The sequence below is a fragment of the Triplophysa dalaica genome, chromosome 18 (genome assembly GCF_015846415.1).
Source record: "Triplophysa dalaica isolate WHDGS20190420 chromosome 18, ASM1584641v1, whole genome shotgun sequence".
Lineage (NCBI taxonomy): Eukaryota > Metazoa > Chordata > Actinopteri > Cypriniformes > Nemacheilidae > Triplophysa > Triplophysa dalaica.
Window position 1 is genome coordinate 15,104,491 of NC_079559.1, and position 20,714 is coordinate 15,125,204.

At 39.2% G+C, this 20,714-nt stretch overlaps 1 protein-coding gene across 1 annotated transcript in view; it reads right to left on the reverse strand.

The window, feature by feature from the left end:
- slc15a4 (solute carrier family 15 member 4) overlaps positions 1-20,714 on the reverse strand; it is a 74,827-nt gene that overhangs the window by 18,150 nt on the left and 35,963 nt on the right. The window contains 1 exon segment of the mRNA XM_056772980.1: positions 3,702-3,860. Coding sequence (XP_056628958.1) covers positions 3,702-3,860 — 159 coding nt within the window.

Genomic DNA, 20,714 nt, shown 5'->3' on the forward strand with positions numbered 1-20,714 from the left:
GTTGGGTCATTTTGTTGGGTTATTTTCTTGGTGTTGGGTCATTTTTTGAGTAACCCAAACGCTGGGTTACCAGTCTGGTCAAACTGAGTGACAGTTGAGAGAGTAAACCCCTCCCACTCCTCGACACATCAGACAAACTTTACCTTCGCGGGCATTTTGACCCACCTCATCTCGGAAAGCTGTTATTCGGAGAAGAAAAGGTATGTTTACGAGTTTTTAATGTATAAAACTATTACTGTACAAAAAAAATGCAAAAGTATGCAAAATTCGGCTGTTCGCATTAGGTTTGAAAGTAACGTTACAATCTAGCTTCGTTAGCTTTGTATAGCTAGTCTGTAACGTTATGCCCACGTTGTTCTAATTTACAGCTTTTTAATCATTTAAACTTCATTTTTGGTCAACATTTCCTCTGAAATGTGTGACTTGTGTGTGGAATTTAGTTCATTAACTTACGCATCTTGATATTAGTTTAAGGTTGACACGAGAGAGCGTCGTGTAAAAAGCAAACATCCAGCTCATTTTTTTTTATAAATACCACTAATGTTCGGTGACGGAACTTAGATTTAAGAGTCTTTTAGACGAGAATGTAGTTGTTAAGAACACAAATACGTGATTTATATATAAACATAACGCCTCTTTGAGATTTTGTTAAGACGCTGTCGGGGGTGTGAGCTTCAGGCTGTCAGCGGTCGTGTCGCCGTGGAGAGCAGCTCTATCTCGGCCATTGCTTCGGGAGTAGCCGCTATTATAACGTTAGTGGTTAACAATGCGATATAGTTAATTTTGGGTATATGAGACTAACAATTGTTGCTCTTTTTAGACTTATACTTATTCCCGAGTGTGTCGAATTAGTGTAGAGTTGTTTTAACGGTTATAATATTATTTTTTAAGACTGTATTTCGCTTTCTGTACTATATCCCACTCTTCTTTTTTCCCCCACTGACAGCGTGCAGAATAACAGCTAATATTAATGGATCATTCTATTCAAGAGAAAGTCAACTGGAACGTGGATGTTTTCATAACAGGCTTAAAGGTAAACATTATTTAGGTAAAATGTTAATGTACTTCTTTATATGTTTATTATAATCCATTGTGCTCTGGGTAGCCCAGTTTCCTTACATTCTTCTCTTGTCTCTTTTTCTCTTTATAGATGAACAAATTGATTAAGAAACCCTCCTGCTGGACATCCACTTCCAAAAGTGCACACCACACTGTTGTCTACAACTCCGAGGAAAAGAATCCTCTTTAGTAAGACTGCTCCGTGGATATGTCAGGTTAAGCAGTGCTGAAACCGAAAGAACTAACGCTCTTTAAAATGTTTCGTGAGTTTATATGAAGAGGAAAGTTACGGTGTCCCTTTTTCACATCCATAACGCTTGTTTATTTCTTTTTTTTATAGAAAACTTGTGCATAGACTTATATTTTATCATATAAATGCGGTTCTATCAACAAGGGTTTAGTAAAATACTTTTTATAGTGTTTTGAAGTGTTAAGTTGTCTAACTATTTATATTTACTTGTGCCACTTTAATAACCTTGTTAAATGTATATGTTAAAATCTAAACTAATGTAATTTATTGAAGTTAATTTTCCTTAAATATGTATAAACATACATTTCATCAAAGTGTTTTATATGCCATTTTATTGTTCATTGAGCATAACATATTGCATGTTTTTATGAATTCCTTTTGTCTTGCATTTTGATCCTTGATAAAACTTTGATTCTTACTGATGCCTCGAGTATTTCTCTGTGATTTTGTTATTACTATTTTTAAACATTTCGGGTTTGTTTTAAACCATCAATGTAATTTTTAAGCAAAAGTTGATTTAAATAAATCAACCCAGCATGTTGGGTCAAAGATTTAACCCAACTGGCTGGGTTAAAATAACCCAACGCTGGGTTTGTCCATATTTGACCCAATGTTGGGTTACCAAAATAACCCAAATTGGGTTGTTTTAACCCAGCCTTTTTTTATAGTGTACCATACAGTTTCTTTAAATGCGTCAAACTACAGGACCCATTCAACATATTGTTAATAAAATAAAAAATTTAACAAATCATTTATTTAATACAATTATTATACAGTAAAATAATAATACAAATTAATATTAACACATTTTAGACACTAGCCAAACACAAACCGAAAGTTAACTGGGGGTCGGGCGCGCGCCTCCAATGAAACGGTCTATAGAAGATAATGTGCACTGAAGAATTGTGCACAATAAACCGACACGTAAACAAGATTTGTTTTGCTTGTTATCTTCAAGCATAAAAGATCCAACAGGAGTCATTTCTGTGCTTTTTGAAAACTTGCAATTATATTATGTACTGAATGAAACATTTTTAGAATGCAATAATGTTCATGTCCTGATGTACACTTGCAAACTGTTGCACTAGTGCAGTAGATCTTAACGCACAATAAAAGAACAAAAAAATACAGCAATACTTCACAGTTTTGTATCACAGTGCTTGTATCTTGTAGTGCATGTATAGAAGTATCATACAGCTACAGACATAATATTCTTCATAAATCACTCAGTGGACCAACAAATAAACAAATACACTGAGGCATACACATGCAAACAATTGCTGAATGGACACTCACCTCACAGGTTTAGTTACAGATGACCACGCTCAAGCCTCTGTGCATGCACACGTACACGCAATACACACATCATCCATCAAACACATGCCCCGCACACACATGCACTCCACACAGGGGCTTTAGAGCTGTGACCACTCTTCAGCTCGCCATAATAACAATAAATTACACTTAAACAGAATGCTGATCAGGGACCATCTTTCATCATGGATTTTTTCATCAAGATGGAATGTGAAACTGGTCGAATTTGGGGTTATTTTTACTTCATTGAGATTGTTGGCATTAAAGCATTGGTTCTCAAAGATCCAAGATGCAATTATGGTTTTAAGGAAACAGTTTAGTGTCTGTATATTTTAGTGTCCTGACTTCTATAATAAATACAATATGGACAAAGAAAATAGAATAAATGCTGCCGGTCTCATTCTTTAACTCTTTCACCGCCATTGACGAGTTCTCGTCATTTAAAAAAAACGCTTCCACGCCAAAGACGAGTTACGGCAATCAGTGTTTACACTGTTGTACAGCAGGTTGCGCTATTACACACCTTTGGGAAAAAGTACAGAATCCCAGAACCTAGAACGTATATGTTTTAGCAGTTTTTAATGATTGTGTGATGAAATGAGTTGATAATGAGAGTAATCTGGGCGGAATCTTTGACAAAAAACGTTAATGAAGAAACCTACCCACATCTACGGAGTGATAAAAAAAAAATGAAGATAGAAGAATACGGTTGTTTAAAAGCTGAGACTCTGTTATTTCATTTGACATATTGTTTGTCCATATATTCTTTACAGAAAATTTACTGTGAGCAATTATATTTGGGTGAAAATGTAAAAAAACGCTGGCGTAGGCTGGCAACTATTTTTTAATGAGGCTGGCAGCGAATGAGTTAAAGCCAAAAATCAGGAAAAAATATATTATAGTAATTCATTGTAAAAAAACTACTTTAAATTGTAAAGTATTTTTAAAATGTGTTATACACATTTAAATATTTCTTATTCATCTAAATGAGAACGTCCACAAATCCCACACGAGAAGTATAACCCTATGCAACCGTTGAGGACAAATTTTTCTGCAAATAATAAAACACGAGACTTACCGAAGTCTGTGTGTGAGGACATCCAACCGATGGCTTTAAGAGAGACAATAGCAAGAAGTCCATATCCCACAAATGATCCGATGCCAGAGAAGAAGAAGAACAGGCCCATTATAGCACTCTGCATCGAGCGTGGGGCTGCAGAGTACGCAAACTCAAGACCTACAAACACAAACAGATGCACAGATCAATTAACAACATCTTAAATACATGATTCAAATCCTTTAAGGCATCCAAGAAACTTTACACAAATGTACAGCTAGAGAAACGGCAAAATGGTAATTTTTGTTTCATTCTGTGAACTACTAACAATATTTCTACCAAACTTTAAGTAAAAATATTATTTCTATTTGCAGGAAATTAAACTGGAGAAACAGGTCAAAATAACAGAAAATATCTTCTGCATTTTTTCAGACCTCAAATACTGCAAAGAAAAGAAAATATTCACTATAAGGCAATACAACAGTAATATTTGTACATGGATTAAGGAAAACTTTAGGAAATTTTTTATGTGATGACCTGTGAGTTTATTATCACAGTTTTCCTGTGGTTCTTGTCATGCTGTGAGTCTCTCACATTTCTGTTGAATGTCAATCCTGAGGTTTAATTTTGTTGAAATTCAACAGACATGGTAGTGAATTGGCCACAATACATCTAGAAAAGTTGAATAAATGAAAACACTGTTGTTCATGATGCGATGAATGGCTACAATAATAAATAAAAATGTACACAAGCTGTTTACCACCCAATTTCCTCTATCAATGTTAATTATGTCAGACAGATTTATAATGAGCCATGTACATATAAGATGTTTGAATCAAAAAGAATGACAATGACTTAAATAGCCAAGCCCTGATTCACCATGTATATCTGGTCAAGTTAAACTGCAGTTAGCAAAAAAAATCATCGTATTTGCATGAAAACTGATTATATTTGTTCCACTGTGTAACACATCTCTACACAGCAGACAACAAAACCGCTTCATAGACGTCAGCCAAAATGTGCGATTAAACCGCTACAGCATGTCTGAAGGTGTGTGTGTCCATACACCCGTAACACTCAACGGCCTGGCAGCGAGCAAGATTCTGAAACACCTACTCAAGTGCCAAAATCAGCACACATCTCTAAATATTCATTGAGAGAGAGATACAGAGCAACAGAGAGAGAGAGAGAGAGAGAGAGAGAGGTTGCTGAGTGTGAGAAATAAAAGATAAAGTAGTTGAGGAAAGATAGAGGATGCAGAAGAAGAAGAGAAGATCAAATCGCTTTCTTTGACCCCGAGTGTTGGCTGCCTGCTGGCTGACATTGATAATTTCATGGCGCCTCAAACTTGTCATTTTTAAAATTATGGCTTGTGGGCACAACTGTCAGACTCGTTTACGGAGTGCGGTTAGGCCATGAATCTTCTCTGTGATAGATGGATAGATACTGCGAGAGAGAGCAGCATTAAAACAGTTTAGAAGAAGAGGGACATGGCAAACAGAGCAAGAGAACAAGCGTCTAATCCCGTCCCAAAATCCCACGCTCACGCCCTCACGAGAACCTTCTCTGAAAGCAACACACATCATTAGGAGACATGAGAAGGAAAGGGGCGGAGGAAAAAGAATCAACTCTATAGAGATATGGAGGAATGTGGCTGCTTTATTACAGTGTTTACAGCAGTCTACAGGTACGCCTGACCTTTTCCAAGTGTTGTTTGTGTCAGGGAGACTGTGTCTGCAGTGCAGAGATGTATGCTTCTCAATGGGCTGAAGAAATGCTATTAAAACAACCACATCCATTAAAAATCAATATGCATTGTAAACATACTGAAACATCTTATTTTGGCTTTTCTCTCTTTTGCAAAAAAGAAAGAGGTGACCCATCATGGTGAACTCTATGGTTATCCAGGTGCCACATTGCGGCCAGTTCACAAAGGGTTTAAAGGTCAAACTAGACAATCTAACAAATGCTAATTTGTTTCAACCAATGGTTGGGTAAAATAAGACAATCCAAACTAGAAAATGCCAATGTACCCATGTATAGGTTATAATAACTCAGCATTTATTGAGTGTATACTGTGCGATGATAAACCATAATACTATTTTAATGTATTGGTAATGACTTTTAACAACGAAACACAAAGGAGATTAATACACAATTACTCATTGTCAAAAAAGAGAAACACAACATGAAAAAAATCACATTTTGTCAATTTGATCAATAAATCTACTAATGCTAATTGACTAAATATCTCATTTTAAAATGACTGTATATAACATAAATCATTTTCTTTTCATTAAGTATTGATGCAAGTACCAGTCTTCAGATAAAAAAGGCAAAGCAGCTTAAGTCTGTCCATTTCTTGAAAACATTTCAATTCGATGTCAAAAGTCAAAGTCTGCTTTATTTTAAATTCTGCCACATGTACAGTACATACATATATAGAGGATTGAAATTGCGTTACTCTCAGACCCATGGTGCATACAAATAACACTACACAGAATAAAAAAAGATTATTATATATTTGTAAAATGCAACTAATATAAGCAGGGATATAAAAAAAAACTGGTTTTCACTCTATCTGCCATCACATACCCAGTGAAATATACAACAGTGCAGCAGTGCTTGTGTATACGGAGCCCTTTTAGGGACATGGTGGTGGAAATAAATGAGAGGGAAGAGAAAAATATTTTTTAAAGTTTTTGCGTTATCTCGCAAAATCTTTGCGTTCCCCCGAGAAACATTGCGTTATATCGCGAAACTTTTGCGTTCTCTGGTAAAAACTTTTGCATTATCTCGCAAAACTTTTACGTTCTCTCGCAAACATATTTGCATTATCTCGCAAACATTCAAACGTCCTGTTATTCCGCTCCCTACATTAACAATGGATCGGTTCATACTAGATTCCCGGACCAATAACATGTGAGCTAAAAGTTGTTATAACACAAACAACACATTATTCCTTAGACAACAACCTAGTCTTCCTCAAAACGAGAATATAAATGTATCTCTATATGAGCAGGCGACATGGAGTAGTTTATTACTATTTTTAGTAGCCTAATGATCTCCCTTTATAGAGGATCCCTTCGGTCTTGTCTCAGCCGGCTCCCGCCTGGGGCTCGATTTGTTGAAAAATTGAGTTCAAGTTCATTGTTTACGTTACGTAGAATGAGGTGTCATTTGTGTTATAAGAACGTTTAGCTCACTAGTTATTAGTACGAGAATCTGCTTCTATAAACCAATGTTTAAGGAGCTAGTCTCAAACTCAGCCAGCACAACATTAAACATGAAGTGTTTGTCCGAATTCAAAATGATTTGCGAGATTACGCAATGTTTTTGCGAGATAGCGAAAGTATGTTTGCGAGAGAACCCAAAAGTTTTGCGAGATAACGCAAATGTGTTTGCGATATAACATAAAAATGTTTGCGAGAGAACGCAAAAGTTTTGCGAGATAACGCAATTTTTCTCGGGGGAACGCAAAGATTTCGCGAGATAACGCAAAAGCTTAAAAAAATATTTTTCTCTTCCCTCTCATTTTTTTCCACCACCATGTCCCTTAAAGGGCTCCGTAGATGTACGGCTGTGCAAAGAGTATCTGTCATCTATTTGACCACATGAGGGTTCAAACTGCAGCTTGGAGAACCCTGTAGGCCAGGATAGGTACTGCAATTTTTCCCAATGGGGCGGTTTCCCAGAGAGAGATTTGCCTAATAAGTTAAATTAGGACATTTAAGTAGCTTTTACAAACATGCCTTAACTTGTGTGCATTTTGAGACAAAACTATTTTAAAATATGTCAGTGCAAGCTGTTTTCAGTTTAGACTCTTGCATTCATTTTAGCCTAGGACAATGTGTATGCGTTGAACACCTGCATGTACTTGCAAATAAGACAAAGTATACATTGCAAGGCTGAACTATACTTAAAGGTGGGGTAGTTGATTTGGAAAGGTGCTAACTTTAGCCTGCTAGCACTGAAATTATAATCCCAACCTCTATGCGATTCGCTATCCAAAGCCACGCCTCCTCCAAACACATGAATGTAATTCGTTCTCAAAGCATGTACTTGCCTGTCCAAAAGAAAGAGAGCAACCATCGTCTTTCAAACCCTTTGCCTGCCGGAGCTGTCTACAACATGTAAGAGCTGAACTGATGTTAATTTGAGTTTTTCCTCTTTCATGATCCAGATGTTTTTTCGTCACTGCTGGTCGTTTTGGAGATTTACTTGTTTTGATTAGGCGAACTGTGACACTGTCCCAGCAAAGCCTCCAGGAGAGTAATTAATATGGGTAAAGTTGTGAAAGATTAATTATATATGATTGTCTCACAAGCTAAAATGTTTGTTAATTATTTTCATTAACAAGATATGTTGGCTGTTAAACATTCTTTTTGGCATTGTGGGCAAGATAAAATATGAAGACTTTTGTGGGCTGCCAAGGACTTTTATTATATCAGGCCTGCCCATAAGAGGGGTAAGGCGGCCATTTTGAGGAGGAGGGTCTTCTTGTTTGGTGAGGTGGCATGTTTTGGGGAGCATCAGCTCTGGATCAATTGGCGCACTTCTGAGGATCATGAGCTGGGGAATAACTTGGTTTTGAATGGCCGTAACCCAGTGGATTCTACATTTTCACCTTTGGGGACATTGGAACTATTTTTGTCTTCATTTGGATTTTTGTTACCTGCGTTCCATATCTCATCAGAAAAGGACTGAGACGACCTACTGATGAGTACTTTGATTATTTTTTCCTTTCCTTTTACTTGCCTGTGGATTTATTTACTGGAAGCTACATCCAACGTTTCAATTGAAGAACTTTCATTCATGGGACTATGTTTGTTTGGGTATTTAAATGTCAATAACCTAGTTGATGTTTGATATTATTGTAAGACCAACAAGTAAAAGGCAACAATTTGGTCAAACGTTTCCCGTGATAGTAATTAAACCCTTCTGAAAAAAGTTGTGTTTGTTACAGATGGTGGCCAGTACGGGGAAGCAAACATTTAAAAAAACTGTTTGAAGTTCGATATTGTGCCTTTTATATTTAAAACTAGCTTTGTTGGTTTTTGACTGTGAAGCATGGATGACCCCTCTGGTAATGTTGTTGAGCAGGCTGTGGCTGAGCATGTCGAGTCTTCAGAGTCCCTTCCTTATCAACCTTCCCCTGACTTATCATACAGAGAACCAGTGCCAGTCATTGAATTAAGTTCCTTGATGAGTGACATGTATATTGACAGTCATAGTCAGGTGGGAGGAAGTGAAGAGGATGAACCTCCTGTGATAAATCCTAGTAGGGAAATGCTGGAATCGTTTGAAACTAAAATAACTATACTCTCTTCAACTCTTCAGACTCTGCAGACGGAGGTGCAAACAATTAGAAATGATTTCATTGCCTGCAACGATAGTATGGTTAACCGGGAAGCCTGTTTCAGGGATGCACTTGACAAAAGGATTGATGCATTGAAAGATGGAATGAACCGATCATTGGCCCATTTAGAGAATGAGATGGTGAATTGTTTCAAGCGCCGAGACGAGCAATGGAGGAAAGAAATGGCACGCATAAAGACAACTAGTACCCCAGTTTCGCTCCACCATTTCAGCCATAGTCTTTCAGAGGCAGGGCCCCTTTCCTCTGTAATTTCATCTCCAACAGCTCCTAAGCCACCTATCAATTTGGAATTTCCCTCCTTTGGAGAACATCGTGAAACTTGCGATGTCTTGGAGTTCATTGAGAAGTGTGAAAACTTCCTCTCCCTTAGACCCCTCACAGATGTGGAACTGCTAGCTACCATTAATGCAGTACTAACTGGCCCGGCGAGGAGTTGGTGGGTGGCTGAAAAGTTAAAGATACACAACTGGGATGAGTTCAAGGTCTCCTTTATGACTGCTTTCCTTTCTACTGATTACCAGGCTGAGTTGGAAGACAAGGTCAAGGCTATGGTTCAAGACCCAAACCAGAGTATCCGCGACTTTGCATACGATTATAGGGCCCTGTGCTTGAGATGGAAGGACGACTTGCCAGAAGAGGAGGTGGTGAGGCGAGTTCTCAATAGTTGTAACCCTTCCCTGGCAAGTAGTCTAAGAGGGGCTGTGCACACCGTGGAGCAGCTGGTAAAAGTGGGATCTTTAGTGGAGAGGGATTTGAATTCAAAGAAGGATTATTGGGCTCGAGTCAACCAGCTCAAGGGAACAAATGAAGGAAAGAAGAGTGCGGCATTCCGGCGTGATCAACTACCCAAGTCGCCAAGTACCTCCGTTCAACATGTTTCATTGATTCAAACAACTACACCACCTCTGCTAAAAGTTGTTATCGGTGTGGGGAATTACCACATCGAAGCCATTGTTGACACTGGTTCAACCTATTCCTTAATGAAAAAACAGCTATGGGAAGTGGTGAAAAAAACAGAAGATCGCCTGCTGCAGGGTTCAAGTAAGACTTTCATTGTGGCCGATGGAAAGGCTCATGTGTCAGAGGGTAGAACCCTTGTGGATTACGATTGGCATGGAATGGTCTGGTCCATCGACACCTATATAATGTCAAATGAGCAGCTGGCATTTCCCCTGATCCTTGGACTTGACTTCCTGAGACAAACCAGGGTACAATTGAATGTTGCCACTATGAGCTATGAGTTGATGGTTAAAGGGCAAGTTAGAATATACCCTTTTCTCCAGCAGCCTCAGTGGGAGCAGTCATGCGTTCTAAAGAGGGAACAGGTTACCTCTTTGTTCATGGCTGTACCAACCGGGAAGGACGGAGAGATTGAGATGGCATCAGCAACTAGCATAAAGGACGTCATGTCAAGACACCAACCAGAAATCCAACCCCTCTTAAATAAATGGGCTACGGTCTGTTCGGGTCTAGGGAGAACTAAACAAGCTACTCATCGGATTATAACAACGGATGACCTGCCAATACGGTCGAAAGCGTATAGAGCTTCTCCCTTAAAGAAAGAGGTGATGGAAGGCGAAATTGATAGGATGATGCGGGAAGGCATTATCGAGCCTTCTCAATCCCCTTGGGCATCTCCGGTAGTACTTGTTCCAAAGAAGGATGGAAGTCTAAGGTTCTGTGTTGATTATCGCCGTCTTAACTCCAAAACCCCCCAAGATGCTTACCCGATGCCGCTCATCCATGAAATACTAGAGTCATTACATGGTGCCAGTTATTTTAGTACACTTGACTTAAAATCGGGATATTGGCAGGTCGAAATGGAAGAAAGCAGCAGGGAGAAGACAGCTTTCATAACCCCCTTTGGGTTGTTTAATTTCCTGACCATGCCCTTCGGGCTAAAAAATGCAGGGGCTACGTTCCAGAGGTTGATGGAGAGAGTGTTGGGTAAACTTAGAGGAAATGTATGCTTCGTCTACATAGATGACATAATTGTCTATTCCCCAAGTAAGCAGCAACACTTAAAGGATCTTGAAGCTATCTTCCAAAAACTGAAGGAGGCAAATCTTACCTTAAATCTTAAGAAATGCCACTTCATGAAAGCAGAGCTTAAGTTTTTGGGACATGTGGTGTCTGAGCAGGGAGTAAAAGTTGACTCTGACAAGGTCGCTGCCATCAGTGAGTACCCAATCCCGCAAAACCTGTTGGAACTTCAGAGATTCTTGGGGTTAGTTGGGTGGTACCACAAATTTATTCCCCACTTTGCTGAACTGGCTGTCCCATTGAATCAACTCAAGCGGAAAGGTGTGAAGTGGGCATGGACTGACGAAACCCAGTTAAGCTTTGAGAATCTCAAATATGCTTTGCAACACGCCCCTGTATTAGATCAACCTGACCTGTCGCAACCATTCCAGGTCCAGACAGATGCTAGTTCATTTGGCCTGGGGGCAGTTCTAACTCAGAACATCAAAGGAGAGGAAAACGTGATTGCATATGCCTCGAGGGGTCTGAGAGGAGCAGAGGTGAATTATTCAACCTCAGAAAAAGAATGTCTTGCAGTGATATGGGCTGTCGAAAAGTGGCATCACTACCTGGAAGGAGTTCCCTTTGTGGTGTGTACAGACCATGCTGCTTTGACCTGGGCTTTTAACTCTCCTAAAACTACGTCTCGGCTGACGAGATGGACCTTGAGGCTTCAGCGTTTTCATTTCCAGGTACAGTACCGCAAGGGAAGGATGAATGTAGTGCCTGATGCCTTGTCTAGAGCTCAGAGTTGCAATGTCTCCTTAGCAGTGTTTGTGGGCAACCAATCCTCACATTGGAATTTGGATATTCCATCAACTATTGCAGAAATACTAAAAGCTCAAGCTTTGGATGTTGGGGTGAGTGAATTGAAGGGGAAAATTGGAATCACAGATGAGGGTGACCGCATCAGATGGGAAGACCAGCATGGAGTTTTGTACAGAGTGTCACCCTGTGCTGCCGGCATAAAATACCAACTTGTAGTGCCCGAGAGTCTAGTCGCAACCTTTTTGGATTATTTTCACAACAGCCCCCTGGGGGCACATCTTGGGCGAATGAAGACTCTTCGGAAAATCTTAGAAGTTGCCTGGTGGCCCGAGGTTCGCAAAGACGTATGGAAGCACGTGAAGGAATGCACGGTCTGCCAGAAATATAAACCTGGTAACACCAAGCCCTTTGGCTTCCTCCAATCCACAGAAGTAGAGGAGCCTGGCTACATGTTAGGAGTGGACCTTATGGGGCCCCTTCCTAAAAGCAAAAAAGGGAATGTGTATCTTCTGGTAGTGGTCGACTATTTTACCAAATGGGTAGAGCTCTTCCCTATCAGAGACAGCAAGACTCACCGAATCTGCAAGATTTTGCAAGAAGAGGTGCTAACAAGGTGGGGAGTTCCAAAGTTTTTACTGTCTGACCGTGGACCTCAGTTTCTAAGCCAACTGATGGAGGATCTATGTAAGAGATGGGGAATAACAAGGAAGCTCACCACCAGCTATCACCCTCAAACAAATCTCACAGAGCGATTCAACAGAACCGTTAAGACCATGATCGCATCCTTTGTAGGTGGAAGCCATCGCGACTGGGATAGGTGGCTCGCTGAGTTTCGTTTCGCTATTAACACTGCCTTCAGCGAAACTACAGGACACTCTCCTGCCGAACTAGCACTGGGCAGACAGTTGAAAGGTCCCCTCGAACGACTTGTTGCTCATCCGCCAAACCCAGAGCATTCAGGATATTCCCTTGTAGAACGACAACAGCAACTTAAGCAGGATGTTCTTACGGCTATGAGAAGTGCGCACTCCAAACAGGCCAGGTATTACAACGCCAGGCGGAAGTTTGTTCAGTTCCAAATGGGAGACCTGGTTTGGGTCCGTGCTCATCCTGTGTCAAAGGCCGATGCTTACTTTTCATCTAAACTAGCCCCTAAATGGGAGGGACCTGTGAAGATAAAGAAGAAATTAGGGCCAGTGAACTATCTTGTTGAATGGGGTTCGGGGGAAAAGGTGGACAATGTAAATGTTGTGAACCTTAAACAATACTTTGGGGAAGGATTAACCTCCGGCAAGGGGGGGGGACTCTGTGACACTGTCCCAGCAAAGCCTCCAGGAGAGTAATTAATATGGGTAAAGTTGTGAAAGATTAATTATATATGATTGTCTCACAAGCTAAAATGTTTGTTAATTATTTTCATTAACAAGATATGTTGGCTGTTAAACATTCTTTTTGGCATTGTGGGCAAGATAAAATATGAAGACTTTTGTGGGCTGCCAAGGACTTTTATTATATCAGGCCTGCCCATAAGAGGGGTAAGGCGGCCATTTTGAGGAGGAGGGTCTTCTTGTTTGGTGAGGTGGCATGTTTTGGGGAGCATCAGCTCTGGATCAATTGGCGCACTTCTGAGGATCATGAGCTGGGGAATAACTTGGTTTTGAATGGCCGTAACCCAGTGGATTCTACATTTTCACCTTTGGGGACATTGGAACTATTTTTGTCTTCATTTGGATTTTTGTTACCTGCGTTCCATATCTCATCAGAAAAGGACTGAGACGACCTACTGATGAGTACTTTGATTATTTTTTCCTTTCCTTTTACTTGCCTGTGGATTTATTTACTGGAAGCTACATCCAACGTTTCAATTGAAGAACTTTCATTCATGGGACTATGTTTGTTTGGGTATTTAAATGTCAATAACCTTGTTGATGTTTGATATTATTGTAAGACCAACAAGTAAAAGGCAACAATTTGGTCAAACGTTTCCCGTGATAGTAATTAAACCCTTCTGAAAAAAGTTGTGTTTGTTACAGAACGTGTTTTGGTCCTACGCCTTTCATAGACGATACATAATGCTAAAATATTATTTGACCACTATCAGGATGTAAAGATATTTTCAACCAACATGACACAAAATGTTTCTGGACAGGATCACCCACCCTGCCATTAAAGGTGCTGTGTGTCGTTTTCTGAAGGATCTATGAAGAGAAATCCCAATATAATACACATACATACCTATGTGTTCAGAGGTGCATAATGACCTTACATAATGAAGCTTTATGTTTTTATTTCCCTGTAATGAGCTATTTCTATCTACATACACAGCGCTTCCCTTTCATGGAAATCACCATGTTGTTTCTAAAGTAGCCCTAAACGGACAAACTGCTCTACAGAGTGCGTTTCATAAATACATTATCTCCTTCAGCAAAGAAGCAAAAACACGGCGTTATCCAAGTTCTGTATCAGCCACAGTAGTGCTTCAAAAGGGAAGGGTGGAGTGAGCAGTTGGTTGCAATTCATAACTTCACCGCTAGATGCCACTAAATGTCATGCACTGGACCGTTAAGGCTTAATACACCTCTGTCACTACAATCTATATTGATATGAAGCTGCTTGCAAACATTGCAAAATTATGTAAATAATGAAATTGAATTGAAGTAATTGAATTAAATATACAGTTGGGGGAATTAAATACAACAGAGGTACATTATGACTCACTTTAACCCTCTATAAAGCACCCAAGAGTCTCAGTATGTATGGGTGTAACGACAAATGTTCACCAAAACCTATGTTAGCATTCGGAAAAAATGATTGGTGAGCCGCACTGTAGTTTCTTGCTGACACTCTTGGGTGCTTTATTAAGCGTTAAAGTGAGTCATAATGTAATGCCATTGTTCTGACTTCAACCAAGCAGAAATTCATTAAATTATCTCCTATTGTGTTCCGCATGTGTACTTTTTCTTTGTACGCTGCAGCCTCATAAAACCACCCTTCTGTGAAGCTATACGTGAGACTTTTCTTGTGGAGGTCAGAACGGTGCATGACGCCTCCATTGAAGCCCTGACGCGAGTCACGGAAAGAGATCTTAATAGGCTTGAAAAATAACTGACCACTGCTCCACGGGCGTTGTTTTGTTCTTCAAGTAGCAGTAAGAACATGCGGGTTAAAAGAGGAATGAAAAAAACGTAAATCTTAATGTTGTGAGCATAGCAACAAGAGTCTAATGACACAGCCTCGCGCAATATCACACAAAAGAAGCAAAAATAAAAAATAAAAGCTGACCTTTTCTAGGTTCGGAGCTAAATTATTCAAACACTCAAAAACAACTTTCATTTGCAATACAACGGTTTTAGTTTTTCCCTCGCCGAGTTAAGCAGTCGCCAATATTTCTTTCTTGGAAAACAACATTAGCCTTTAACATCTTTTGGAGACAGCCTTATATAATTAAACTTCCCAGCGGAGAAAAAGCTCTGTCTGGTTTTAGGTCTGTCCCCTCAACCAGAGTACACACATCTAATCTCTGCAGGTGTCGCGTGTGTGCACGCAAGCGTGCCTTCACAAAAATGTAAAAAATTCTGACTCCTGAATCAACTCTCGCCTTCCGCTGTCGTCGGACGGCCCGCGACAAAGCGAGCTGGCAGTGAACTCCATTAAAAAGGATTTATTCAAAAAGAATAGGGCCAAAGAGGGAAATTTCCAGAGACATTTGTCAAATTCTCTTCATCCAAATTCCCGCAGGTTCCCCAGAGGTTGAGATGGAGCGTCTGGGCTTAATTTTTAAGGGTTCACCGTGCTATCGGGAGACATTTGCATTTCATAGGAGGAATGGGGCAATGGAGACCTGGGGTGAGATGGAGAGTTGGTAGACTAGAGTATGAAAGTGTGTCAGCACACTGCCGCACAGACTTGAAGTTCTTCAAGAAAAACCTGTGTTTAGCTGCTGCTGAAGTCACATTAAATCTTAGTCTGGTTGCCTAAAAGAGTTGAATTATTCTTTTAACACAAAACAAGCTTCTGCCAAGATATTTTGTTTCGTAAAATGGATGATTGTTCTGTGGTAGAGCTTCCGGATAATCTTCTGAATTATCACGCTAGCATCACTCTTAAACCAGAACACATCAAATATTAATTTTAAAATAGTTCATTAAAATGAAAATGCTGTCATTGTTTACTCGTACTCATATCAAACTCCACTGACTTTCTACACAAAAGGAGAAATGTCCACAGGACTGTTATTTTGATGCAATTCTTGTTAATGGGGACAAGCACAAAAACACAACCCAAAATTGGAACCAATTCTCTCCTACAAATGTTATCAGAATAAAATTAGCATGAAATGTTAGTTGCATTCATGTCCAAATTGTGAGGAATATTTGAATGAATGAGAAAAAATATAGGGTTGGGCTCTTCCTTCGGAAAATAGAATGTTGGAATATGGAAACCAAGCAACTTGTCAGTAAGTAAAGCCCAAATATTGGAGAGAGAGGTAAATTAATGCGTTCAATGAAAGATTATAAGAGCACATAAATAAAAAACTTATTACCTGCATGGATAAATAATTTGTAATAAACAGTCCTTTATTATGTGCCTTGAACCACTATTAGGGAAAGAGGTGCACTTAAATTTATAACGCAGGAAATTAAAAAAGCTGAAATTATTTTAATTTCATAAAATTGGAATTAAAAATCAATGACAATTCGCTAGTTGCACAGGATGGTGCCGGTGAGCTTTTGGGGACGGCAGAGCTGGGAGACTGGTGCGTTATTGACTTCCATAGTAGGAAAGAAAACTGCTATGGTGATCAATAGTGCCCCAGAACTATTTGCTTTCTGAAATCCTTCATATCTTTTGTGTTCAACAGAACAAAGACATTTGTAAAGGTTTAGAACAAGTTGAGGGTGAGTAAATTGTAGCAACATTTTCATTCTTGAGTAAACTGTGGTATGATATTTAATTTTTACTTCACGTTGACTTGAAATAAGAGACCTGTGCAATAACTGCAATTCTTCCAAATTTCTCCTTTCAGTTTACAGGAATGATGTGTCAATTATGAAGGAACGTTTATTAAAAAAAACATGTTTAGGACTTCGCCTTTAAATTAAAGGGTAGTTCACCCAAATAGGAAAATTCTGTCATCGTTTACTCACACTCAAGTTGTTCCAAACCTTTATAAATATCTATGTTCTCCTAAACACAAAGTAAGATATTTGGACGAATATCAGCAACCAAACAGATCTCATCCCCCATTGACTCTCACAGTATTTATTACTATGGGAGTAAATGGGGGATGAGATCTGTTTGGTTACGGACATTCTTTTAAATATCTTCCTAAGGGTGAGTAAATGTTGACACAATTTTCTTCTTGGGTGATCCCTTTAACGTGACAAAATGGTATGCAAAACTAAAACGTCACAGGTTTTGTGTTTTACACAATTTTGCTGTTAGAGCAGCAGTGCTTCAGGCTCATCACTGGCCTCGTCTGTCTTCCAAACCAATTCGTGCTCAAGTAAAGTGGCTTATGTAAGAAAATGAGAACAAATGTGGCACACAAAACTCGTCTTCATCATTCCACCGGGTGACATCCTATTCAGCGTCTTTAATCTTAATATTTGTGATGCCGTCTTCGCACCTCTCCAATTTCTCTATCATTTCACAGCTGACTGTGATCAGGAAGCGTCAGGCTGCCTCTGGTATTGATTCTCATAGCTTGATGGCTCTCTTCTGGTTTAAAAAGTGCCTGTGCAGATAGCGTCTTATATCTTTTCACAATACTCCTACCCCTGGAGACGTGATGGAAGAGCGGAAGATTACACTTAGCCTTCCCCATCTCATCATTCTGGAAATTCAATCAGGGGCCGCTACGTCCACTGTGGACATATTATTGCAACAGCGCTGTGCCTTTTTCTTTCAATTTTTTGGGTCCGGAGATAAAAAATGAAATGAAGATGTTAACTGTTAGGGACAGCCACTATCCCCACAAGAAAGAAGAAAAAGACAGAAGTAGAGCGAGCTTTTAGAGCGAGCAGCTGTACTAACAGAAAAAGTGTGTTAGGACGTCTCTGGTTGAGAAGCACATACGGGAGGTGTGTCTTGCTAAATGTTTCCAAGAGGAGAAAAGGTTTCAGGGGATAGAAGCACCTCAGACCATTATTAAAGGGATTCACACTAAAAAAAATCATAAAAAATCATTTTATGAACAAAATACAATTTTTATAACACAAATGCATTATGATCGGCATGCCATGTGTGCTCTTAAACGGAATAATGGACCAGGTTGCACACACACATGACCGACACTGCCTCCCAGTTTGATCATAAAACCAACATAGACTAATGTAAGTTACATAATACCAGTTTAAAAACTAACTCCTCATGAGAGCGCTGTCAGCAAAGATACCTACTCTATTACACAGTAAACAGAGATTCACCAGCGATTAAACTTTGATAATAATACATCTTAATATTAAACTGGTAATGTTTAGTTACAGTGAACTAAAAGTATGAAACTGACTGAAGTAAATTTACGATTTACAGTATCTGATAAAATGTCGCTGTTATGCAGAATAACAGCAAATAAGCACAATGTTAAATTTAAGACTGACCAGTCAAAATCACTCGTCTCAAATTAAGATCACAACCAGAATTGAGACACGGCTCCCTTATAAATCATATATAACTTATCATTTGGTGAACAAATCTTTTGATAAAGTTTTCCTCCTGTTGTTTTAAACAACGTTTATCAGCTTTTCTCCATTTTCCAAGACTTGATAACAAAGTTCATCCATTTTCAATGAGGTACTCCACATTTCTTCTTCTTGTTGAACCTGCTTTGTGTTCTTCCGCTTCACGAGATTACTGGAGAACAACCCCCCAGATGGCGCAAAGTAAGCAAAAAAACAAAGCGTGCCCGAAAGATGATATGATTGGTCGGTTTTACTGCCACTCAAAATTAATCTCTCCCATTGTTTTATAATAGTGTCAGCCGGCCGTATGCTTATTGAAGGCGCAAGACGTAACCACACGTTCGATTTCTGTCAGCATGCGCAGGCTGCTCAGACAGCGTATGACATGAACTGCGACTGCTCCTTGATCTTGAATTACTCTCGTGAGACTTGGAAATCTCACGTATCGCAACGATCCAGGATGTCAAATATACATATATAATAGGGAAAAGCGGATGACTTTAATTGAAAATAATATTTTAAAGTTTTTAAATATCATTTTTAAGATAGTTTAGGTCATCACAGAGGGCTTAAAGAGCCCTGGGGGTTCGCTACTGCTTCTAAAACACTTCTATGAAGTCCTGCTTGCAAATGACTCCTTGTCAATCTGCTTGATATACTATCTAACTTCGGTCAATATATAAAGGCAAAACTAATGCTTCTGTTATTAGTTTTAATTAATATAACCTGTCTGACACAATCGATACAGTGTCATTTCCCTAGCCATTGTAGGAATTTGCACATGCACTAGCAGACTTAGGTCATACTTTGATGGATCCGCATGTGTTTAACTAATGAAATAAAGTTGACGCCATTGTTACGGTTTATTGCTAAAAGCTATAGCTTATTACACGTGCACTGAGAGGAGCACCGGCCAATCATAACAGCATGAGAAGCGGGAGCTCGCTGATTTGGTATGGGTGGGACATCTTCAAACACAGGCTCTAAGCGGGGAACCAATCATAACAGACCTGGTCAGCTTTACCAATCAGAGAGATCCGGAAGGAGGGATTTTTGTCAGAAGAGGGACAGCGGTGAAAAATAGAATTGAAATATTTGAAATATAAAGCGTTTTTTGAAAATAGAAACATGACTATTAAACACCCAAAAACCATAATCAAAGCTTCAAACAGAAAAATAATTGCTCCTTAAAACAAATAAATGATGACAGAATTTTTGGGGCAAACTATCCTTAAAGTAAAAAACAAAAGTGTTTTTGATAGAGCGAGTTCCTTCTCGTTGGCTTTAATGTTCTTATAAAAGACCTTGACTTGTTTTGGTCTTGTTATTTGAAGGATCAAAAGCCATGGGTAACAATTTAATCTTAAACTACAGTTCTTAAGGGCCAGAGGAGAAATCCAGTAATCATCACTACTACAGGTTTATTCTTTACAATTCAGTATGAGGTGAGAGTGTTGTTCCTGCCTTGGCCAAATGCTACTTATTAGTCTTGCTGGTTCATAAAGGCTAAGAGAGGAGACGTCACAGGCTTTGATTTCCTCTGTGTGCAGAAATGGATGTGAAATTGCTGGTGTGGTGTGTGTACTTATAAGGAAAACAGGAATATTCAACCACGACCTTGAAGCTGGGAGTTGTAAATGCACACAATTGTGTTCTTGGGGAGATGAACACAAAGAGGTCAGAGTTTTAAATATGTACACTGACATGTGCAAACTAAAACAAGTAAACCTGTGCTCAGCACTGTTCGATTGGTCAGAGAACAAATGACCCTAATGAGGTGGAACTTTTAAATGGATGGTCAAAACCAGCAAATGCTCAATTATTCGATGAATCATTTGGAGTCAGTGTTGAATTTTTCAAAGCGGCTATCTGATTCAGTTATCTGAACGATGAGTCATTACAAGTCTTAAATCAGCACAAGACCTCAATCTATGTAATAATATCGTTCAGTCATGAGGTCACTTACAGGAAAACCTGAGATTCCCATTTCAATCGAATTGACGGTGTAATTGACTTTAGAGATAAAGAAGTAAAGTCTTGTCACATGGACCTTATTTTACTACCCATAGGAAATTCAAGAGGGAATCAATGGGCTGAAAATGCTAATTCTCTATACTGAGAAAAGCACTATTACTCAAATTAATGTATATCACGTTTTGTTATAATACATTGCATTTTTGA